Genomic DNA, 20179 nt, shown 5'->3' with positions numbered 1-20179 from the left:
GAATACATTTTTTTTTTAATTTTAATTTTAAGGTAAATTATTTATCAAGTTAAATTAGTATATAGTATGAAAATAATTACCATGTACACAATTTTTTTAATTATATTGTGTTATTTATTTAAAAAGAACTAAAGATAAATTATGCCATCTATATATAGGTATAGATAACTTATAACATGCATAATTAATTTTATTTAGTCTATGATATGTAGTTATTGAAGAAGAAAATTTATATCAAATCATTTTCTGATGATATATCGGTTTTCGATCAATTGTTTTTGCAGAGGATTCAGTATAGTTTCCAGTTGACAATTACATTAATAAAATGAAAAATAATACCCGTCAAATATCAAGTCAACAACAGAGGTCAAGAAGGGCAGAAAATGAAAGGAAGAGGAGACAAAATATGAGCAACAAGCAGAGAGAAAACAATTTGTCGAGACGACGTGAAAATTATAGGCGGCGAAAAGAGCAAGAGAAACAAGCTCAAACATCTCTCCCTATAAACAGTCAGTCGAGAGTTCCATTTCAAAATTTTACAAATATGACTTTTCCAAGGTCACACTTTCAAGGAACTCATGACAGTGAAGCCGACCCAAGTAGAATTACACATGTTAATGATGTTGCACTTGATTGGTGATGATCAATATATATATTATATATTACATTTCATAATTTTGTTCGCTTTCGTCATATCTCATTTTATGTATTTAAACCCGCAGATCGTAACTGCACATCACTTAATCAACGAAACAACACGAGTCAATCCGATACAGGTATAAGTGATATAGTTCTAAGTATGCGAGTATTAATTTTTACAAATGTATATATATTAATTCTTATTTTTGTATCAGATGATATGGATGTTGATGAAGCTTTAGAGGATGCAGTAATATCATATGTTAACATGGACGCCAGAGAAAATGGTGCATTATCACGTCGTCCTCAAGGTATGTTCATAAAAATTTTGCTTCAAATAAATGTAGCCTTTTATCATGTGACATAAAATTTAAAATCATGCAATATTAAAATATTATAATTGAGGCATCTTGCATACATTTTTTATTTGTATTTTAGATTTTAGATAATATTTAGTAATCAATATCAAACTCCTGCATGTAGAATCAGGACATGCTTTTCGAGCAAAGAACAATATTGCTCGAAATTTCAAAAATAATATGATGATGGAAAAATCCTGGTTGCCTCATCCAATTACCTGTAGACACTACAATGCAAGATTGTTTCTTCATAAATCATGTGACACGTGCTGTAATGGTGGAAAGGTATCATTCTCACGAGTTGATGCTCCTATAGAATTGCAACAATTATTTTTTGGATGGTTCAACTGAAGGAAAACATTTTAGGCAACATATTTGAAGTTATAACCATGTGCTTTCATTCACTTCAATTGGTGATCACGTTGATCAGAATATTCTTGCATTTGGTCGTGGTATATACATATTTCGTGCTCAAGGTGCTTTTTACCATAACATAGGAGGTTTCTATCCAAATGAGGGTGTCAGGTCGCGTTTCTTACAACTATACATCTACGACACCGATAATGAGCTACATAATAGAATGCAGGAAAATCCACAGCTGCACCAAAATACAGTTCACAAATTATAGAAAATGCTCCATCAGTTTAATCCTTTTGTAATTAGGTTCAAGCAAATGTCAATACTTCCAAATATCAGTGAATGTAGCCTCATACTTATTGAGCGTCCAAGTAATCACCATCAATACAATCTTCCAACTGCTGAATAAGTTGCGGCAATTATTGTTGGATGTGATGCAAATTTTATGGATTATGGAAGGGATATTAATGTCATTCGTTGTGATGGAAATCTCAAGAAAGTTCAAGAGACAAATGGATATTATGATCCTTTGCAATACCCTGTATTGTTTCCATTTCGGACGCATGGTTGGGACATCAACATAACAAATTGCAATGGACGAAGAGTGTCATGTCGAGCATATTACAGTTACATGCTTTAGGTAAATTTGGATTAATTTTAGTAGATAATCTACTTAGCTAACCGTTGTTTAAAAAACTTTACATTTAGCACCGACATTTTTTTCAATCAACTGTAGATTTGCCCAAATGATCAATCAATGTTGTTAAATGCGGGTCGACTGTTACAACAATATGTTGTAGACAATTATGTCAAAATAGAATCAGGGAGATTAAGGTGGATTAAAGAGAACCAAAGTGATATACGTTCTGAATTGTACCAAGGTTTACATGATGCTTTGCATGTTGGTGAAACTAATGCAGGTACAAATTCATATAGCATAAATATACAATTTTAGATTAATAATTAGTTGTACTTCTAATGCTGATAATTCATATGTTCTAATACTAATGCATTTCATGAATCATCGTAGAGAACATTGGAAAAAGAACAATATTGCCATCATCATTTATTGGCGTTCGTCGAGACATGACACAACGTTATGAAGATGGCATGGCTATTTTTCTTAATGGTAGTAAACCATATATTTTTCTAACAATGACATGCAATCCTTCTTGGAGTGAGATAACATCAGAACTTTTGCCTTTTCAAACACCACAAGATCGTCCAGATTTGCTAACAAGAATATTTCGTTCGAAATTCGAGAAATTGAAGGATGATGTTATTAATAAAGGAGTCTTGAGTAAAGTTAAACTACATATATGTCACTGAATTTCAAAAGCGAGGATTGTCGCATGTGCATATGTTGTTGGTCTTAGAAAGTAACGACAACTTGCATGACCCAATAGATTATGATAGTATGGTAAGAGCAGAAATACCGAAATTAGAATGTGAACCACAGTTGCATGAAGCTGTTGAAAGACATATGATCCACGGACCTTACGACATAATCAACCGAAAGTCTCCATGTATGAAAGACGAACATTGTAAAAAAAGGTATCCCAAACAATTCTTGGATGAAACACGTCAAGGCACTGACTCATATCCCGAGTATAGGAGAAGGTTTGATGAGTCTGTATCGTTAGGTAAAGATAGGTTTGTCGATAATAGATGGGTGGTTCCTTATAACCCTTGGTTACTGTTAAAGTATGACTGTCACATAAATGTAGAGATTTGCAGTAGCATTAAAAGTATCAAGTATCTATACAAATACGTGTAAAAGGGCCCTGATCGTGTGGCTATGGAGGTTCATAAAGGATCATACATGGATGAAGTTCATCAATATGTTGATGCAAGATGGATTTGTGCTCCCAAGGCATTATGGAAAATATTTCGATTCACTCTTTACCGATTATATCCTTCGGTTGAAAGATTGCATATCCACTTGCCGAACCGCCATCAAGTGCACTTTTATGATCATCAGCAAATTGCAGATGTGTTAAATAGTGAACGCAACTCCAAAACAATGCTCACATAATTCTTTGCATTGAATCTACGAGATCCAAAAGCAAGAAAGTATCTGCATAGAGAGATTCCAGAGCATTATTGTTGGAACAAGAGGGATATGGAATGGCATCGTAGACGGCCAACAAGAAAAGTTATTGGGAGAATCTATACGGTATCAACTTTGGAGGGAGATAAGTTTTATTTGCGACTGTTGTTATCTCATGTCACAGGTCCAACCAGTTGGGAATATCTTCTTACAAATAATGGCATGACTTTCAGTACATTCAAAACTCAGCCAAGGATAGTTGATTTCTAGAGACTGATCATAGTATTCATGATTGTTTGGTTGAGGCTACGAGTCTCCGAAGGCCATATGCTTTATGGAGGTTATTCGTGACGATTTTAATATTTTGTGAACCTACTGATGTTAGAGGCCTTTGGAATGAGTTTTTTACACATATGGTAGAGGATTATCAAACATCTAACAATGTTGTGGAATCAGACTTAACTAATATGTTGTTGAAGGACTTGAATGAACTCTTAAACCTGCACGGTAAAAAGATTGAAGATTATGATCTCCCATCTTAACCCCCTAATATAATAGACAGAGGTGCAGTTCCAAGTATCATACAAGAGGAGTTAGCGGTCGATATCCCCAATGAAGATATTGAATCTGTTGCTAAGTTAAATAATGATCAAATGATTGCATTCAACACCATTATGAATGTAATTGTTCAAAAACAAAGTGGGGTATTTTTTGTTGATGGTCCAGGAGGAACAAGTAAAACATTCCTTTATAGAACATAATGAAAATTTTAAGAAGTAGAGGAGAAATTGTCTTAGCAACTGCATCATCTGATATACCTGCAATATTGCTACCCGGTGGTAGGACTGCACACTCTTGATTTAAGATACCTATTGATATTCAACCGAGTTCCATTTGTGGTATTCAAAAGCAAAAGGATCGTGCAAATCTCATTAGATTTGCTGCCACAATAATTTGAGATGATGCACCAATGACAAACAAAAATTGTTTGGAAGCCTTAGATCGGTCATTACAAGACATTTGTAGCAAAAATGCTCCATTTAGTGGAAAAGTTCTGATCATGGGGGGAGATTTTCGTCAAGTTCTTCCTGTTGTAAGAAAAGGTACTAAGGCACAAATGATTTCAGCGTGTATTGTTAAGTCTCATTTATGGAATCATACCAAGATTTTGCGTTTGCGTCAAAATATGCGATCATTGCATGATCAAGAGTTTGCAGAATTTCTTATTCGCATTGGTGATGGTGTTGAACCTACCAAACCAGATGACATGGTGAGGTTACCTTTACATATTTCAATTCCATGGGAAGGTGAACATTCCATACAAGTACTTATCCAACATATTTTTCCTAATTTAGAATTGCATGGTTGGGATGCCCCATATATGTGAAGGAGAATTGCGGTCCAAAACGCAGCGGAAATTAAAATTTTCTCCTTTAGAGATCCTTACGAATGGTCATGATCAGTGATAGAATATTTACCTCTTACGATGATTGAAACCTTTGGTGCAGATCTCTTGTGACGATCAAAACCTTTGATGCAGATCCACGGAGCGATCACGAACGTTGAACGATGACAACGTCTCTACTCAGTCCATACGAACGGATTCCTTCAATCACAGTGCTAGCTGGTACGAATGAAGGCTTTGAGTGAGAGAGAGAGAAAACGAAAATAATGAAACCGCAATGAATGCTTCTGCACAAGGGTTCTATTTATAGAACCACTTGTGTGGGCTTCAAGCTAAAAGCCCACTTAAGTGTATTTTGGCCCATATCTTATAATATGCCCAAAATCACTTAAGCCCATGGTACCTTACCATATTTTGTATTCTACTCAAGTACATCGTACCTTACGATGTTCTATAATTCACTTAAGGGCACCGTACCTTACGGTATTCCTTAGTTACTCTATCTCTCATCAATCCGTCCTTTGTGTGTGACCCTGTAGGTTTTCGCGGCATTGGCAATTATATTAAATCATGTATTTAACATAATAAACAGTGAGCGGTATCTAGCAACACATCACTGCTACCCAAGACACGAAAATGTCAAGTGATATGACAATTCCTTCTGTGATAATACTTATGTGTATAATTACCCTTTTGCCCTTATGTCTATATTGAACACAAGGCATAGACCGTGTCATCCTTGTCCAGTTCAATATTGGGCCCATAGACATTTATCCTTTTATGCAGGATGGGCAAATTCCATCTAGGTCACTCATGTCCCTCAGCATGCTTCGTGGAGTACCCATCAACTGTCTTTATGGTTATCCAGTTACGGACAACGTTTGATCAGCAATAAAGCACTCGACTCTACATCTAGGGTCCATAATGGTTTCAGGTCGAAGAGTGGTATACACCATTATCACCATGAGAATAACTTATGACACTTTGCATAACTTTCTATATAGTATTCTCATAGCGGGTCAATCCGGTATAAATATTACTCTCAATATTCATACCTATGTTTAAGACTTGATAACTCTTTATCCATGATCCATGAGATGTGATAATCAGTCTACAAACATAATAATCTTAATGCTTTAATGTTATCCCACTTCACACTAAAGCTCGACTACGGATACTTTAAGAATAGTGTCCTTATGTTTAATGTGTTCTCATAATTAAGTCGCACTTAATACATTAAACGGACTATCTATTCCAGGGACTTTACTAAACAAACGTAATAAAGAAAAAGCCTTTTATTATTAATAAATAATTCGATACAAGTACCAAAAGTATTGGCCTCTAGGGCTTACACCAACAATATGGTACAAAGAGCTATTTTGACACCAACAATTGATGATGTCCAGAAATTGAATGATATGATTATCGATCAGTTTCCAGGAGAAGAACATAATTTTTTATCATTTGACGAGGTTGGTGGAGATAATCATAATTTATACCAGCAAGAATTCTTAAAATCAATTGCATAAGGTAGTTTTCCACCACATATTCTAAAGATAAAAAAGGGTGCACCATTGATGTTGTTATGAAATCTAGATCCTAGATATGGATTGTGTAATGGGACCCGGTTATTATGTCGTGGTTTATTTATGAATATGTTGGATGTGGAAATCTTGAAAGGAAGCAGCGCAGGAAAACGTGTTTTTTTGCCTAGAATTAAAATACAAACATCTGCGAGTGATGGACTGTTTTTTGTCCTTAGTAGAAAGCAGTTTCTTGTGCGACTAAGTTTTAAAATTACAATAACTAAATCACAAGGACAAACCATTCCAAATGTTGGAATATATCTTCCGCGACATGTTTTTAGTCATGGACATTTATATGTGGCTTTATCCAGGGGTGTTTCACAGACTACAACAAGAGTTTTAACCAGGGAAGGAAAATTGAAAGGAGAAGATGGTGACTACACAAAAAAGTAGTCTACAAACAAATTCTTTTGTCGCACCCACATGTATTTATTAAGTACATTGAAAAAATTGCTCACACGTTGATTCCCATTTTGGTTACACGACATACCAAGCTTATATTGTATTCTTTATATCATAGATAATAACTAAATATAATTTTCTTTTGCTTTAATCAACAGCCAAACTAGAACACGATGAAATCTTTCAATTATGTAAGGAGTTGAGACGAAAGAATGTTGAAACTTGCTTCGACATAAAAGTAAGTTATAATTAATCATTTATTTTATGCTTTTATGTTAGATATAAATGGGGTGATAGTTATTCTCACTATTCTTATGTAATAAATTTTATATAGCAGACTTTGAAGATAAATGGAACACATGGAATGATGAACAAAGTATTTCATCCATCGGCAAACTCGACAATAAGGTGTATTTACCTTTTCCATAATACGTATAAAAATTGTTTCTTGCACTTTCATCACTCTTTCAGTAACATTTTTATCATCCTTATTGAAACAGGTCAAACGTTTGAAAATTTACTCTATCGGTTTGAACTTGTCATACCCCAATTTTGTCCGGGTAAGGAAAAATCTTTCACCAGCATTCACTACCAGATGTCATAAGGCATGAACTCTATCTTAAGGCGTAAGTTCTATCTTAGGGTTTCTCATCCCTTAGTGACATCAAGTCTTCAGTGACATTTTCATCTGTTGAGATCCTTAAGAAGACATCTGTTGCATTTGTCTCTTATTGCTATTAACTGAAGCATGGGATGGTATGTGCATTTTGGGACTTTTTGGTTAACAAGCCTCATTTTGGTTTATCCATGAGATCTCTTAGTTTTAAAAAAAGCCCATTCACATAAACATGTCCATAATTAATATTGCAAAGTGTAGTTCAAATCTTTTTACATCACTGATCCAAAGTCCATTTGATTATCAGTAAGTATTAAGAGACATGATTATTTTTATGATCACTTGTTATTAAGCTCATTTGCACATCTCAAACATATATGCCAAATTTCTAAACCATCCCTAAATCCTTAAACTAAATTTGCATTTTTTTAAGTATGCGTGTGTTGGTTTAGATCAAGTCACCATATGTATGTGTATGTGTTGGTTTTGTGATTAAGGTTGAAATTGCAATATTTATGGCATGTTTTATTTTAGACCTTTTGTCACATTTTATTTTGGTTAATAGCAATGTGATAAAGGTGACCAAGTTGAAAGTCCAATTTAATTGCATTATGGCCCAATCCATTTTCAGTTTGAGATATAATTTAAACATTTTAACTGATTAACACAAATAAAATATGGAGATAAGGTTTAAAATGGTAAAAATGATTAATTGCATAATTAGATTCCTAATCCAAAATATTACAAATAATCCAAAAGTTCACATAATAATCCAAAAGTTCATATATTAATTTTGAAAATTTACATGATTAATCCAAAAGCCAATACATAATCCAAATACCCATTATCCAAAAGTTCTATGTTACATCAGAATAAATTTGAAAAAGTAGAAATAAGTTGCAAATCCAGCAGGTCAAGGACGAAACCTCCAAAGCCATTGCCAAAAGCCAGCAGTTTGAAGATGCAGCGCCCCCAAATCCATTTTCCAAAACAGGCGCAGACTTCCTTTCAATTCAAAGTCACTTCACTCTTGTAAACCTGCAAAATCAACTCAGAAGGTTAAAAGGGCTTATCAAATAAGCGCTTAAAGAAAACTGGAAAATAAACTAATAAAATGCTCAGGTTTTTGTTTTGCACAAGAGGCCATAATGAACACTAATTCAAACAACTTTAAACCCACAAAACAACAATCTAAATCTGGAGTGAAAAGCAAAACTGACAACTAATTTTTAAAACCTAAAATTCATGATGAAGAGGATATAAGTACCCAGAACATGTTAACAGTAGGCACGGTTGGATCAAAAAAAGAAGCAAACAAAAATAATTTGTTAAACATTAAGACCCTAACATTCGAAAAAAGCAACAACAACATCCAAAACCAGAGAAAGAGGAAGACGAAGAGGAGTTAAGAGGACAAAGAGACTTATCTCAAACGCGGTGGGGAGACGTCGCCGGCGTTTGACTCTGACCAAGTAAAATCTTCATTCCCGCTTAAGCTTTTTGCACTATCATCTTCGCCTTTCCACACTGATTGAAAACCCTTTATTGATTTCCCAAAATCGTGACTTTAGAAGGTTGAATTTCAAAACTTAGGGTTAGGTTTTTTCAACTGTTTGCCTATTGCTGTTTAGATTTTTGATTTGTGGTTAGGATAAGTTAGGGTTTTCGTTGGTGGCGTGGGAGTTTATTTGAGTTAGGGTTTAGGTTGGTGTTTTCTTTTGGAGCGCCGATCCGGTTGATTGAAGCAGATTTTGGAAGAAGGGAGGTCAGATTTTGGTTTAGAGGCCAAAAATAGGTAGGGTTCGTGTTCAGAGATTTGGGTTTTGGGGTGGCATTCACCGGAGAAGAAGGAGCCGCCGCCACGGTTGGCCGGCCGCCACTGTCTTCTCCGGCATGTGTTGGCCGTGAGTGATGACGAAGTGGAGAAGTGAGTTGCAGAGCAACTCAGGGCGCAGGAATGAAGAGAGAGAAAGAGGGTGAACAAATGAGGATTCCTCTCTCATTTTCTTTTTTAAATGGCGCTGAGGGAGGACGCATGTGTGCCAAGTGGCGCCGTGTGGGGAGGCCACGCCTGGGTTGACTTTGGTCAACCAAGCAATCCAGTGTGAGCACCCCATAATTCCTTACCACGCACTGCCCATCAGATTCCATCCTTTTGTTTGACCAAGTCAGATCAACGGATCTGACGGTCAAGAGCCTCCTCACAAGGTCAACAGTTGACCAGGCCTTAAGGGCCTTGCTGGTTTCGTTTTGGGCCAACCCAGGTTGGGCCCAAAGACTTTTTTGCCAAATAAACCCCCCTGTTTGTTCATTAGCGCCCAGATTTTGGGCTTTTCATTTCAAGCCCATTTATTCTCACTTTTTTTGTTTTTCTTTCATTTTCTATCTTTAAAAATTATACATATATTGTTAATATTATTGTTAATACTTAATTAATTATTTGTTTATATCATTACTATTTAATTACTTATATTATTTAATCAAATAATCCATTAATTATTTAATTAATTAATAATATTATTATTACTAACATTTATAATTCAAATAATTACTTATTTTTTGTGGGATGTGTGTGCATTATTATTTTGTATCTACTTATTTGTATTAAGTCTTGAATGCATATGTATGACGTGTTATAATTGTGACAATATTATGTCGATTTCACCGATTTAAAATCATCCAAACCAATTTCGAAAATAAATCACATATTTCTCGATTCAAAGTCGAGCCCATTTTCAAACACCTTTGTAAGTCGATCGCTCTTAAAAGCATCGCCATCAACCTCACATGGCTTACTCTTGGGCCTTCTTACAATGAGATCTATTCGATTTTAATTAATCGATTAGATGAACTATTCACTAAATAAATTCAATTCATTCACAAAATACAAATTTAAAACCTCGATCCAACGTCGAGTATTCTTTATTAAGAATTAAAATACCTGGTCATAATTAAACGTTATTTCACTTAGGAATAAAAGAGGAAATGGTTTTGAGTTTTCAACTCCTCTCCTCGATTATTTGAACACGAATTCTTGTACTCGGTTAATCGAATAATCGTCATTTCTAATCCACTTAAGAACAAATAAATCAATTTCTTTTATAATAAGAAACGAAAAGGGAGAGGACTTTGAGTCTTCAATTTTTCTCCTTGATTATTTGAATACAAGTTCTCTTACTTGGTTAGTCAAATAATTGTCATTCCTCTACAAACCTCCAAACCCCGATTAAATCAAAATATTTTCACAGTCAGCTAAATGAAAAGGGAGTTGACTTTGAGTTTTCAGCTTCACTCCTCAATTGGTCGAATACGAGTTCTCTTACTCGGTCAGTCGAACAATTGTCATTTTTCCGCAAACATACAACTTAATCAAATTATTTTCTTAACAAACTATACGAAAGAGAATATGGTTTTGAGCTTTCAAATCCTCTTCTCAAATGCTTGGATATGAGTTGTCTTACTCAATCATTCAAGTACTTGTCGTTCATTCTAAAATACGTCAACCATATACAACCTTATTTTCATAAATATTCAGATGAATCAGAAAGCAGTCTAGAGTCTTCTATTCCTTTTCCCGATTATTAGGATACGAGTTATCTTACTCGATTATCCGAGTATTCGTCATCCGTTCAAAACACCTTAACTATTATCAAATCCTTTCTATAATTAAGGATGAAAAAGAAAGTGGTCTAGAGTCTTCTACTCCCTTTCCCGACTGTTGGGATACGAGTTGTCTTACTCGACTATCCGAGTGATCGTCATCCAACCAAAAACATATCAACCAATCAAAACATCCAACATATTAATCCAACTTGTCACCTCCGTATGACCTAAACTCTTTTCAAAAAGAACACCATTTAATCCTTTCTAATGCGCATAACAAACCAGTGCTTAAGCCTTCGCCGAGAGTAGACAAGCCAACGTTTAGCCTTTAGGATATGATCTAAACAGTCGTTCATTAAAAAACACCAACCAGTCGTAGTTCCCCGAACTATGAATGCTCTGATTTCCTTATGATACCATAAGAATACGTAGGCGGGAGATTGTTGTATCTTCGCGAGCACACTAATAAAAAACCTCCCTTTTCCCTTTCTGAAGTTCGGTGGCGACTCTGTTCGAACATAATTTTTTTCACGACCATCGCGAGGAATCGTATTTTTCGAGATGCGACAGAACTCCACAGTGATAATAGATAAAACTCTACTTTGGAAAATGGTGAAAAGACAAATAATATCTCAAAGGATGGAGAGGTTTTTATTTAATTCATTTAAGAATATTTTTACTCTAGATTATTTTTGAATGCATGAATTTAACTGCTATTTGTGGTTTATGTAAATAAATCCATATATATTTACTAAGTCCATTGTTTTCCTTATTTACCAAAAATCCAGGTAATTCAGAAACAAGTCATAATTGTTGTTCTACCAAATCTAGACTAAAACAAAGTATCTCCATTCTCCAGGTATTATTTGTGTCACAATAAACCATATTATATTGAAACGAGTCAAGTGTTCTGAATGTATTTCTTTGATAATATGACATTTCATCTTGTATTTGTGATTTTTTAAATCTCAATAGCGCATTGATAAAGGGATGTACGAAGAATTGATTCGAATCTTTATAAGGTAAGCAAAAACTTGATTACACTACTTACTATTAATTTTACTATCTTTTTCTCTAAAAATATTTATTTTTTAAGAGCCTTACATTTTTTCTTTACTACGGAAAACAATTGCAGGGAAAAAGAAAATACTTCGAATAGAGATTTCATGTTCGATATTCCTCTTAAAGAACGTCATTGATTACACAATATCAATATTACTTTGCATGCTTCGATATAATTTTGAATATCTTTATTTACCATTTTCAAAATGTAATAATATTATTTTTAATGCGACCTACAATAGAAACCTCATAAAAAGAAAAACAAATATTTATTTTTCTCTGCTGTGCTCATTAAAAAAAGCGGGCAGACAGGCACGGGAGTGCCCGTCTGAACGCTAGTAATGATAATAAAACTATTATTAAAACAAAATAAACCAATTGAAAACTAAGTGAAAATTTTAAACAAAATTAAATTAATAGATCAAGACACCAAGAAAAGACATAATGAATCCACAACACCCAAAAAGTAAATCGAATAAATAAGGACTAATGATGTAAGAAGAAACCAACCTACGGGGATGAGATTGCCCCCGGTGAAAATTTAAAATTCTCCCTTTTTATTTCTAGTTGCTATTCACGTTTTCGATCCTGACCTTCTTGTAATCACTCTTCTTTACTAGTCTTTTTTTTTTGAAAAGCTAGTGAAGATGATTGAGGCTTTAGGATTCGGTGTTGTTGTTCTTCAGTGTGAAGAACAACAACTTTTTAGGTTGAATAGGTGTGAGTGAATTTTTTTACTGTGTATCTCCCCCTCCTCCCCATGTGGTATGAGAATTTGGTCTTATTTAAAAAAATAGATCAATACCTTTAATTAGGAATTAAGAAAAATAATTATAAAGATCAAGAGAAATAGAAAGACAATAATGTGAATGATTTATTTTTAAAATTAAAAATTTTAAAGATTTTTTCCTTAAGAGATGATAATAATTTCTTTTAATTTTTTTATCTAGAGTTAAAGGTGAAATAACTAAAACAATTAATGTGAGTAATTTTTAACTAAAAATGAAATATTTTATTTTATTTACTTATTTATTATTTTTTGGATAAAAAGTGAATAAAAATGAAAAAAAAAAACTTTTTTTTAAAATGACTAATTAATAAATATGAAAGTTAAAAAATGAATGCACTTTTTTATTTTTTTTGTTTTATAATTTAATATTGATGATAATATAATAAATCTAAAAATTTAATAATAAAAAACCCCATTAAATTTTAATAATAGTGAATAATTACAACTTTAAAAAGCTGAGAAAATAAAAAATGATCATGTTAAAAATAAAGAAATACACTAAAAATGAAAAAGGTGGAATTTGATTTAAAATGATGTTATTACTGCTGATTTGCTTCCATTTGGATTTGATTGAGATTGGTTATATATTTTAGACTTTTGAAAACCGAATTATGATATTGAGATATTCTTTTTAGAAAGAAGCATGAACTGATTTTATTTGGAATGAAATCAAGAGATGAATGTATGAGGATCTCTCATTTTCTGATTTTTGGAGATTTTGTTGTTTCATGGAGTTATTGACATATGTTACACTCCCGCGAAAGAAAAAACTTCATTTGGCCAATTTGATTCTATTTTAATTTTCACTTAAATAATAACATCTAATAATTGATATTATAGTGATAGTAGTACATCAATAATAATAAATAAATAAGATCAATACTAAAAATAAAGAGATTAATGATATTCACTCACAAAACCACTCATTTAATTAAAACTAGGCAAAAGAAATTAGATAAAAAATATTGTATGGACTTTTATTTATTAAGAAATAATAATTGATAATAATAAAAATAATGTATTAGTGATAACAAGAAAAAGATTTTGATGATATTTTTTTATTTTATCTTGTTTTTTTTGTGTGTATAGAAGACTTCTATTTATATTTAAAAATTAGGTTTTCAAACTAATCAATAAAATATATTTAATTTGATTTAGTGATCATATTTAACCATTCCTCATTGATTGTTTTTCTTAAAACTTTTAACTTATTCTCTAAGATTCAATGAAATAGAAATGATTTTTTTTTTGTAATTTTTTCAATTTTATTATTAACATAAGTATTTATCTATATATTTCTATATATATAAATGATGGTATTAGTAGTTGTATGTTATTTTTTGTGATGATATCTTAGTATTAAAATAAAAATTTATAAAACAAATATTATTTTGTAATATTTTAATGGAAAGTTATTTTAAAATTAAGCACAAAACCATTTTAATTATACTTTAGCCGAACATATTTTAATTTTAAAATTTACTTCTAAAAAAATCACAATCATATCAAAGGTGACTCTAAACAATTTTTCATAATTTAATGTGAGTTTCCATGTAATTTTTTATAATGATATTCTAAGTAAGATTATTTTTTATGGATTGTTTTAATTTATAAAGAAATAATAATTGATCATTTTGGTAAATAATAAAAACTTTGTGGTAATAATAATAACAAGAAAAGATTTTTTATTTTATTTTATCTTGATTAAAATAAAAAATGCAAAATTTTGATTTTTCTAGAAAAAAAATATATTAAATTTTGAAAATTTAAATAAAAAAAAAGCAAATTTTATTTAAAAATATATTTAAAATTAAATAAAATTTTAAAAATACAAATTTGATTGTAATTGAAGTTAAAACATAAAAAAGGAGGAAAATTCTAGAAGTGGGGAGAGTGAGATTCGAACTTAAAACCTTTCCCCTATAACTCCTTACATGTGCTCTTCTACCAATTCTACCATTTCATTTATTTGAAACAAAGTTGCGCTAGAAAACATGCGAATGGTGGGTAAAATTTGGGGTACGACAATATGTATAGGTTAGCAACAAAAGCAATATACATAGAAAAAAATAGGTAACAGATAAATCTCCACGTACGTAAAAGAGAAACAACCCAAAGTAGGCTAGACTTGCTAAGTACATGGGGTTTCCCCAGCAAAGTCGCCAACTGTCGCTACCGGGATTTCACGATAATGAAACTGGGACTAAAGAGATGCCAAATAGAGGCAAAGTCAAAAGAGTCGCCACCAAAATTTATTTGTGTGCCTCTATTGGAGTGGTGAGGGGAAATAGTCGATAAAACCCTCGGAAAAAAAGACGCGCACGGCAAGCGCTAAACAAGAATAAGGAATCGGTCTCGCAACCGAGATTTGGGTTCGGAAGTCGGTTACGCAAGGGGAAGGTATTAGCACCCCTCACGTCCATGGTACTTCATGGGAACCATTTGGGTTATTTTACATACATGGAGATTCATCTATCATTGTTTTATTTTCAAAAGAATGTGTATGAAAAAGGGGTGTTTTTTTATTATAGTACTCGCCAAGGATTGGGGCCCTTGTGCCTACGTATCACTCATTCGGGGATGAGGAATCAGAGCTCCGTAGTTCGGAGTAGAAAATGTTTGTGTGTTGGTTGATTTTACCTTTAAGAAAAGGGTTTTCAGGATGATGTCCTAAGGCACAAAAATGAGTTTGATGAGTTGTATTATTTTTTATCTTGAATAAGGGTTTTATGAAATGAATGTTTGTGATTATATTGCACTAAAGTCTATGGGTGGAGGCGATTATTCTAAACAACAAGTCAAGCGTCTTGCGTCTAAAATAATCAGAGTAAGGGTGGGAATGCTCCTTTCTTACTCATTCTCCACCACTTAAGGCTCGTGGCGCACAATAATAATCGTAATTTTATTGTATTTTAAATTTGATTATGAAAATGCCACTTGACATTGAATCAAGGGTTTTTGTTTATTTGAGTACGAAATTTGGCTTCTGCAACATGAATTCAAAGTAACCAACAAGAAACTAAGGGATGTCATTGTAAGATAGCCCAAGAGAAATTCTTGTGTGTGCAAAAGTGACCTATGCTAAACAAAGGATAATGGTCTTACAAGCATATCCCCCTAAGGTGGTGCCATGATGCCATTCTTACAACATGCATGTAAGTTACAGATGAAAATCCAAGTGTTTACAAAGTATCACAAAGAATAATGAAAAGACCTCCAAGAAAAGGTCCTAAGATGAAATGCTCTAAGTCCAAGTTGATTAAGAGTGAAGTGAATATTTTTGGTTTTATCATTTTATCATGTTTTTGTTGTTTTTAATGTTTGATGATAATAAAATAAATAACAAGTAAATAAACATGCATGATGAATCTGTACAATGATGATGGTAATGAGTACTTGAATGTAAATTACAAGGCAGTGACATAAAAGTAAATCACAAGATAAAGAATGACAATAACACAATAATAATGGTGGTGAATGTAAATGACACAACATAAACCACAAGTTAATGATAACAAAATCACAATACCAAAGGTTAATGATAACCAAAATTAGTGAAGTATAATTAGTGGTTAGTAATATGTACAAAATGAACATTTTTTAGGACTATCTTTCATAGGTCAAAAAGACTTAAAATATGACACATTAAGGGATAGCTTATCATTGATGCAAAGTACTGAAGATGATTAAAAAATCAACTAACAATAGATTTGTAACAAAGAAAGTTATGCAACCCTAAGTCCATATATTAATATTTTAGAGAAAAAAAGAAAATGATTTGTTCTATTCCTTTTATTTTTACTCCTCTTTTATTTAGCAAGATAATCAGATGGTAAATAAATTAGCATAATGTAAATGATATAGTTAGATAACAATAAACATAAAATACTTGAAATAAAGTGAACAATAAAATAAATTGCAAGGAAGTAAAGTGAAATAATGTAAACGTTAGGAGTTAGTAGATAATGAACATAAACATAAAATACTTGAAATAAAGTGAATAATAAAATAAATTGCAAGGAATTAAAGTGCAATAATATAAATGTTAGGAGTTAGTGGTTAGTAGTTAGTAGTTAGTAGTTAGTAGTTAGTAGCAATAAGCAAATGGATTAGCAAGTTAATGTAAAGACATGGTTTCATCTATGCATCAAATGACTCAAATATGGTTGAAATAGAGGCAATTTATCAATGCCTCAAAGTATCATGAATGATCTATTGATAAACCATTAATAGGTTTGAAACATTGAAGATTTAATCAACTCTAAATAACCATGGTCATGATATAATAGAACTCATCAACCAAATAAATATAACAACAAGTCAACAATAAATATTAAATGATAACAAGAAATAAAGTTTGATTGAAAATGGTGGATAAAAAGTAGTAAGAGCAAGAAATCTGAAAAAAAAGGTGTGTAAACCAAAGTTAACCATTTTTTGCAAGCTTGAATCTAAACTCTCTCAAAAGATCAACCAAGAACAAACAACCATTTTTCAACACAAAACAGAACCAAAAAGTTAACAAAGTTTAATCTAAAATCATTACCCAAAGATGTGAAAAAAAAACTAGGTTGAAAGGGTGTTAAGCTTGAATGTGAAGCAAAGGGGTTTGGGATGAAAGTATTTAGGGTGGAAGCTTAGTGAAGGGGCTGATTTGTGAGTGTTAGAGAGTGAGAAGTTTTTGAAAAAAAATGTGAAAGAGGACAAAAAAAAAGTTGGTGGGTGACTTTTTGAGAGAGAAGGATTTTTTTGTTTTGACCTAGGTTTAGAGAGGAAAGTGAATGGTGCTTGGCCAAAACTTTTGGGGGCTAGGAAGCATTAAAAATGAGGGGAAATAGTACCCCTATTTATAGGGAAAGTAAGTGGAAAAAGGGGTAAACCAAAATGCACTCTGTGTAAAAAAATAGAGTTACTGCTGCAGTCCTCACAGATGTAATCGATTACCAAGGTTGGTGTAATCGAGTACATGCACCAAAAATGGCTTGGGAATCTGATATTTTCCCAGTAATCGATTACCATGGTTGGTGTAATCAATTACAGGCACCAAAAATGGTTTGGGAGCCTGATTTTTAGCCAGGTAATCGATTACCATGGTTGGTGTAATCGATTACACTGTCCAAAAAATGAATTTTTGCTATTTTGGTGGTGTTTTCTCAGGTATGAACGCCATGCCTTGAGCCCGTGTAACATACCTTTGGTTTTGGATGTTAATGCAGGTATGGTGATGAAATGATGAATGTATGTAAGGGTAATAGGGACATGAATCAGATGAAGGTTGTATGTGAGTAGGGTGAAGGGTTGAAAGAAAGTTGTATGGGGGTAGGGTGAATTTTGGGGTATGACATTCACACCGGGCATTCTCTTCATAGCTAGGAGGATATGGACGAGGAGAAGGACCAAAGGATTGTAGATTTATTATGGAACTTCTGAGTAAGTCATGAAACATTCATGTAGGATTCAGTTTCCTTCCAAGCTTCATTTATTGTGATTGATGAGGCACATGGGGCTGCTACTGAAGAAGATACTATTGCAGGCCTTGTTGCGGCGACATCATCCAGGGTCATTGTATTTAAAACATGGGGTAGTCTGGTGGATGGAATGGAAAAGGGTTACCTTCTCTCTTCAAGGGTAATTTCCTTTCTTGAGTCCCTTTATAACTTCTTGAGACGTCCTTCGAGTTTGTTCATGAGTATCAGGAAGTCTGCTAGCTGGATGATAGTTGGATAAGGGCAAAAGCGTAAAAGATATAAAAATGTATGTGTACGTATGCAAATGCATGGATATGAATTCATGAAAATAAACACCCAAGCAAACAATTGAAATTAGACTCGACTCTTACTCATCTAGAATTTCTGATCCCCATTTGAGGCTAACATAAATATACCCGAACACATCGCACGCTCGAAGATACAATAGAGTCGCCACCGAAATTTATTTATCCTAAATAAGGGAAGGGAAAATATATATAAAACCTAAGGGAAAAAAGAAACGGGTAAGGAAGTCGGTTATGCAAGGGGAAGGTATTAGCACCCCTCACATCCACGGTACTCTATGGGAACCATTTTGATTGCTCTTTGCTTGGATGAGTGTTACTATCTTCGTGTACCTGCAAAATAGAAAATGGGTTAGGAAAATACTGCTCAAGGAGGATTAGGGCCCTCATACCTACATATTCTCGTAGTGAAATCAGAAAGTCAAAGCCACGTAGTTCGTGGAACCAGAGAAAAAAAGAGGGAAAGCAAGAAAAGTGCTCGCCAAGGATTCACATCCTCATGCCTACGTATCTTTATAGTGTAATAAGGAAGTCAAAGCTCTGTAGTTCGGAGGACTAAGACTGAAAGAAATATATGATTGGAGAGTGGTGTTTAAATCGGAAAATGCTAGAAACTGACTGAAGTGGTGTTTAAACCAAAAGGAACATGATTATGGTGTTTAAACCAAAGGTTAAAAAAAGGTGTGTAATTCAAAGGCGTGGTGTTTAAACTAAAGGTCGGTGTTTAAACCGGAAAAGAAGCAAGAATATGGTATTTATACCAAAATAGTGGTGTTTAAACCAAAGGTCGGTGTTTAAACCAGAAAAGAAGCAAAAGGTGATGTTTAAACCAAAAGAGTTTGGGATGAGAGCCATAGGGCCAATTGCAGACTTGCCAATAAATTGACTTGAATTGCACTAAAGTCTATGAATAGAGGTGAACTCTCTAAGCAACTAGGTCATTTGTCCCGTACTCAAAATATTCGGAATGAGGATAAGAATCCTCCCTCTCACCCCCTCTCTATTGCTTAAGGCTCATGACATGCAATCCTTGTGAAAAGGGAAGGTGTTAGCACCCTAAACAGCCATGGTACTCCATGGGAACCTATTTGAAAATATGTACATTTTAGTTTGAAAGAAGGCGTTGTTTGCAAAATATTGGAGAGATGGGAAAAGAAATATTTTTTAAAGTTGTGTTTGGCAAGACTCTTTGAAGTCTCATGCCTACGTACCAACAAAGTGTAATGGAGGATCAAAACCTCGTAGTTCGTTTTAAAATATCAAAAGTTGTTTGTTTTGATTCATTTTATTGAAAAGACATTTTGTCATTGTAAGGAGAATACTCAACTAGTCACACACAAGTATGAGAGCTTTGCATCATTATGAAAAGGGCTCGAACTTGGATAAAATCAACAAGTATGCAACTAACTCTCGCAGATGGAAAAGAATTATCATCAATGTTATGCGGATAAGATAATCATATTTCAACTATGAGATGACTCATGTCTAAACTTTTGAGAAATGTTTTAAAAGTAAAAGTGCACAAAGGGCACAAAAA

The 20179-nt window shown here is 33.2% G+C and overlaps 1 protein-coding gene across 1 annotated transcript in view; it reads left to right on the top strand.

Moving 5' to 3' along the window:
• Nucleotides 1-4375: 4375 nt before the first annotated feature.
• LOC127136589 (uncharacterized) overlaps nt 4376-20179 on the top strand; it is a 30018-nt gene continuing 14214 nt past the window's right edge. The window contains exon 1 of the mRNA XM_051063130.1: nt 4376-4712. Within this exon, the coding sequence (XP_050919087.1) occupies nt 4376-4712 (337 nt within the window). The remainder of the gene's footprint in view (nt 4713-20179) is intronic.

The sequence above is a fragment of the Lathyrus oleraceus genome, chromosome 4, assembly GCF_024323335.1.
Source record: "Lathyrus oleraceus cultivar Zhongwan6 chromosome 4, CAAS_Psat_ZW6_1.0, whole genome shotgun sequence".
Taxonomy (NCBI): domain Eukaryota; kingdom Viridiplantae; phylum Streptophyta; class Magnoliopsida; order Fabales; family Fabaceae; genus Lathyrus; species Lathyrus oleraceus.
The sequence above is the reverse complement of the archived record's forward strand: the minus strand, read 5'-3'. Positions and strand labels throughout refer to the sequence as shown.